Source organism: Cyprinodon variegatus, unplaced genomic scaffold, assembly GCF_000732505.1.
Source record: "Cyprinodon variegatus isolate N-32 unplaced genomic scaffold, C_variegatus-1.0 Scaffold49, whole genome shotgun sequence".
NCBI classification, from domain to species: domain Eukaryota; kingdom Metazoa; phylum Chordata; class Actinopteri; order Cyprinodontiformes; family Cyprinodontidae; genus Cyprinodon; species Cyprinodon variegatus.
Genome location: NW_015150502.1, coordinates 120820 through 126716, shown reverse-complemented (window position 1 = coordinate 126716; position 5897 = coordinate 120820). Strand labels below are relative to the sequence as shown.

The window sequence follows — 5897 nt, the reverse complement described above, 5'->3', positions numbered from 1 at the left end:
CCAACATTTCGTCGCTTATTTTTGCTTTGGCACCACAGCGCCACTTACAGGCCTGGCATACATTTTGCAGCGTTTTCATGCATTCGTGTGGACGCTCACATTCACATTTATTTTACGTCTCCGTCTTTACGGCAAACGTTTTGGAAAATATCAGCGTTTCGTGTTCGTTTTGACTTCGTGTGGAAGGGGCTTTAGTGCCTAGTGGTTGGGTTCTTTCTTGACCAGGCTGGGCCCATCCCAAAGGAGTGGTGTAAGCAATCTCCCGGTGATCTCCCCACCTGCAGGGGGAATCAGGAGAAACCAGTGAAGAAAGGATTGGGCAGCACAGAAGTGGAGGCCTCGACAACTCAATCCACCGATGCTTAATCTTGCTCTGGGGATGTGAGTTGTCCTCAGGATGGCTGGGCATTCCCTTAGAGGGTGAGAGGTGCAGTCATTTTGGAGAGGCATGGAGTAGAGGTGCTTCTCCACATCAAGGGGTGGTACGGACATCTTTTCTGGATTCTCCCTGAACGCCTCCCTCAGGATGTATTCCAGGCACGTCCCACCAGAAAGAGGGCTAGTAGACGACCCAGGACATGACTGAGGGACTGTTTCTCTCCCTCTGGCCTGGAAGCACCTTAAGGCTTCTTCAAGAGGAGCTAAAGGTGTCTGCAGAGAAGGAGGTTTGGGAATCTTCTGAGACTGCTGCCCCCACGACTCAGATGAAGAAGGAGATGACAATTACATAATACAATGAGACTAAGCATGATGCACAAGAAAACGTAGAGGACACTTAATTTTAAAACACTTTATTAAGAAAGTGCATTAAAAGTGATGTAGAAAAAAAAAAAACAAGCAAAAAACAGCATAAAATTCATCAACCAGGTGAAGTCAAACATGACTAACAATCAGAGGGCAAAAAAAAAGCCAATTGAGGATGCGAAACAGCTCAGCCTGGGAGATTAAGTCTGCCTGGTAGAACTGGTATGACTTTTGAAAACAATAATCTTCAAAGGAATTCAGTAATGAAACCAAAGCAGGTAAAAAAAAGTCAGACCCATGGAAATGTTTTTTACTTTAATTTACCAGTACAGAATTTTTATTCAGTTACAGACATTAAATGGAGTCTGATTGAATAAAGAGAAGTACAGTATTTATTACACGTTTTTAGTCTTTATGTAACAGAGGTAACATACATTTTTTTAACAAAGGTTAGAAATGCTTTTTATTGGGTTGTGCTTTAACTTCAAATGATGATAGAACATTAATATTGTTTACAATAGAGATAGACGATACATCGGCTGTCAAATAATCAAATAATGTGATTCTTTCCTGTACAGTTTGATATGTGCATGGGTTGGCCCATTCGTTATTACATTCAGCAGCCATGCCTTTAGATCACGTAAAGCAAATGCTTTACTGTTCCCCTACATTTACTATCCATTGTTAATGTTTAGTTGGTTAATCATTAACAATCTTTTTTTTTCTTTTAATTGAGATTTTTGTCATTTTTTTTCTATGACTGTGCCATTTTGATTATGTTAATGCAGGAAAATAAATATCTGCTCTCAGAATTGTCCAAAACATGTCTGCAGCACATAGCGGTGATCAGTTAGACTGATGTTAATGTCAGTATCAGGAAAGTAGTCAGTATCAGTCGATCTCTAGTTTACAATAAAATAATCACACAGTGCAACAATAAACTGAAGTATAGTTAGAAATCCACCAACTCTGTAAAATAAGCAAAGATCTATGTAGGTTGTTGATTATATTTGATTAAAATGTAGAAATGAAAAAGTAAAAAACAAAAGTTATGAAAATTGTTGGGAATAAATTGTGCTAAAATCTCTTAAGCTTTTAAATAATTTGAGCAGCAGCTAAAGGTTGCAGATAAGGTGACTCTTGGACTGGTTGTGTCCACTTATTTTATATTGTGTAGAACAAGATTCGTTGCCAGATTTAGCGTAAGTTAATCTGTGGTCCTACCTGACCGAAAAGGGATGGATATAAAGGATGGATGTCATTAATAAACATAGATTGATCCAAATTTAAACTATTTAAAGAAGGACAAAGAGTAGTCCATGACTTATTTGAATGGAATTAGAAAGCGAAAATGTCTCTGTTCCACTTTGCTGGAGGAGTGGGGATCAAATTACCTGATTGGTTTTATAGTTCTTTATTATTTGTTTTGATAAAAAACATTAATACTATTAGATATTTTAAAAAAAGCCAAACAGAAACTGTTATTTCACTGAGACACTGATCAGCATGAAAATACCCCAAAACAAATCAGCATCAGCGCAAATTACTTAAATTACTGGGGAGATTGATAAACTGCGTTGTCTGTCCCTCGTTTCTTTGAGACTCATAGAGGATCACTACTTTATCTGTTTTCTGTCCTCTTAAACTATCGTATTCTTTTTTTAATCTTTCATTCATTGTTTTAAATTAATCTGTCCCGCTTACTATATAGGCAATGTGCCACTCCAAAAATGATTCTTTCCCCGTGCGATTAACATATTTTATTTTGTATTTTCACCCAAAGCAGATTAGTTTTACTTTGTCAACATGTTCTGGTCAGACTCATGAAATTGCCGACTAATTGATGTGTAGTTCCGACTAAAACACACCTGGGGTCTATCTCAGTCAGATGTGCTATGCAAGCCCCTTTGTGTAAAATTATGTCGGTTGTGATCATCCCAATTGACTTTCAATGGGCACTAAACGTCACAACCTCATCTGACACGATTTTCTGGCGGATCGGACACTAAATCGGATTCAGTGTGTTCTGGCCTTAAGACAGACACCACAGAAGATCCTTCCTGCCTTCAGCAATTAACATCTACAACAAATAATTGAAAATAAAATGTGTTACTGCATTTATTTCTCCTTTGGCATTAATAAAGCAGTGCTGAATTAAAATGAAACTGATTAAAGCAACGTAAGGCACAACCCCCCAAAACTAATGTGTATGTAGGTAAAATAAAAGTGGTAAAAAACCTGGAGTCTTAACCAGCAACCCAACCAGGATGTTAGTGTCTCTCACCCAATAGTAGAAATAGGGATAGCGGTGATCTTGTTAGGATAAAATGGAGAAATGGAAGAAAATTTTTCTTTGGAAGGAAGATTATCTTTGATTAATTTAGGTAATTTATTTTATGATGGGTTTTTATTCCTGTTCAAGACTCAGGTGGCAATTTCACTGGATGAAACAAAATCAGCCCAGTAAATTAGTTCTGGTTTTTATTCCTGACAATTACCTTCCTGAAAGAAGTATGATGTTTTCTCCATGCATTTACGTATCTTCCTGGGTACTCTTGGTTTTTCTGTCTAAATGTAAACTAGGAAATGTGTAAGGTATAACCCCCCACCCCCACACACACACACACACACACACATGAATGCCTCTCTGTAAAAATGTAAATATTAAGCCAATAAATGGACAATTGTTTGGTTTTTAAAAATTTTCTGAGTATTTGTAGGGCCACAGCTGTTAAAACTAAATCTGCAGCTCTAGCATTTCTACAGTCAGTCTAATTGACCTCCATTGGTTCAAACTGGAGTATTTTGTCAAGGTGCTGATTCTCTGTTGCTGCCTCCTTCACCTTTTCCAGCATCTGAACATTTCCACTTTCCTTCAGATTGCTCACAAACTTTTCAAATATAGTGAGCAGAGGATAGGCGTACTCAATAACGCTGCCTTTCGTGTGTGGGAGCTCATAACAATAACCTGCTGTGTGAATCCCAAAGAGCCTGCCATGGGCATCAAACACTGGAGAGCCAGATGCTCCGTGATACATGAAGGTGTGGTAGGTAGCCACCTTTTCTGCTTTGTCTCCACCCATCATTATGTCCTCAATGCCTCGATTCTGGATTTGAAACACTGATTGGAGGATGAACATTGAATCTTTGTGTTTGGCTATATGATCATTGACAGCTTGTTCTCTCCCCTTTGGCTCAATGATGCATGTTGGATCAATTTTCTTTACTCCTCCTGCTGGGTGGCCAATAATACAGGCCTCGCCATTCATAGGTAGAGAACCAAATTTGTTGAGCAGCCCTGGAGGAACTTTTACATTATCTACATTCGTTTTGGGGTTGGATTTTTGGCCCCCTGGTTCAAGCATGAGTACAGCATAATCTAGCTCATCATCAATGTCGATAAATGTTTTCTCAGCAGAGAAATAAAAGTAATTTGTCTCTGGCTCAGGATCATCATAGTTAAATAGAGCAGAGACGTTTATATGATCCAGAATGTTTTTTCCTTGGACGCATCCTTTGAACAAATGTGCACTGGTCAAGATCAACCTATCAAACAGCACGAAGCCAGTTCCCTGGGAAAAACCAGAAATAATGACTTTACAGACAGACTGGCCCATTTTCAGCAACTTCCTGATTCTATGAACTTCGCTGAAAGACTGTTGGATCTTTCCAAAATTCTCATTCTTAAGTTTGAGAGCTTCTTGGTAGGAATCAGCAGGGAATCTCTTCTCCATCCATTCTTTAAGATCTGGGAACTGCTGACGCAGCAGTTGGTAAATCTCAGCAGTGTTAACGCTGCTGGTCGGCTCTTCCATTACTTTTCTAACACTTTTTCCACTGTTACGAGCGACATCTAGGATTGACCTCATTTGTGTTTCAACATTTTCCCATTTATTAAGCGGAAGACGTATCTTGAAAGCCTTCTGGTGGAGGCTGTCTACCCTTTGTGTGCGCAGAGTGAGGACGTCTGGGTTTTCGTTATCAGACAGGGTAAATTCTCCAAGATTGTCAATGAACCGACCATCGCGCTTCAGAGCCTCTTCCACCGTCATCCCTTTTTCCCCATAAACGCAGAGATACTTGAATTGCTTAATCATTTTGCTTCTGAACAAATCTTTTGTTTTGGTTTTGAGACCCCCAACTTTATCAATGAAGAAGACGGAATAATTCTCTTTTGGCAGTATGGTTTTGTCATGCTGATCTTGAACTTCTTCAATCTTTTCTGATTTACTATGATTAATAATTAGTGTCTCCCCATCACCAACACAAGAACAAGGGAAATGTGTTGGAACCACGGAGTCCTTGTCCTCTTTACCCAACTGAATGATGATGTTCTCATCTGGAAAATTCAGCATATTTGTTGGGCCAAGACTGTGTTTGATTGCCTCCAAGACTGAACGTGGTTTATCGCAATCGATGGTGTACTCTTTACGATCTGTCGGTTTAAATTTTACTGTGAAACGATGGGAATGTGTCGTCTGCAAAAAAATCAGAGTGAGGATGATTATGTTTCATGTTTTTAATTAATTCAACTGATTCATGTTTTCAAATGAAAATTCTTTGTGTTCTTTGAAGATATTATAGACTCACCGGGGGATCATTTCCATTCTCATCCTTCACTCTCAGTGGTGTTCTCAAAGGAGTCTAAGGAATTAAAATAAAAAAAATTAAAGAGTTGTAGTTACATTTCTAATATTAGTTTCAGAGTTATGCAAAACTAAAAAAGAATTTAATCAACCCTGGAAAAAAATACATTTTAATCATAGAAGCATGAAGGACTGACGCAACCTATAGGCTTATTTTGTGAGTATCCTTAAAATGGTACACCTAACAGAAGGGGCATAAGTATATACCCTAAGGAACAGGTGCCTGAGACCTCAGAAGAGAGCCTTGGGCAATGTAAAGACAATGCGCTGGGACGTGGCCTTAGCAGATACACAGAAAACACACCACGAAGTTAAGCACCCACCCATATAGTGTATCAGAGACCCCATAGGCAACCTCTAACAGACTGCCACTTGTTTACCTGTGGGAGTCGGGACAGAACGCTACACCCCTTATGCACAACCATGAGCCTTGTTGTTTAGCCATATGCCTGTGGTGGTGTAAAATGTTGTGATAAGTGCAGATGTGTAGGTTTAATGTACATTAAA

General features: G+C 39.0%; 1 protein-coding gene across 1 annotated transcript in view; it reads right to left on the bottom strand.

Moving 5' to 3' along the window:
* Positions 1-3473: 3473 nt before the first annotated feature.
* LOC107082280 (protein FAM111A-like) overlaps positions 3474-5897 on the bottom strand; it is an 8585-nt gene continuing 6161 nt past the window's right edge. The window contains exons 4-5 of the mRNA XM_015370881.1: positions 5335-5388; positions 3474-5222 (exon numbers count right to left, since the gene is read on the bottom strand). Coding sequence (XP_015226367.1) covers positions 3516-5222; positions 5335-5388 — 1761 coding nt within the window. The 3' untranslated portion in view covers positions 3474-3515. The remainder of the gene's footprint in view (positions 5223-5334; positions 5389-5897) is intronic.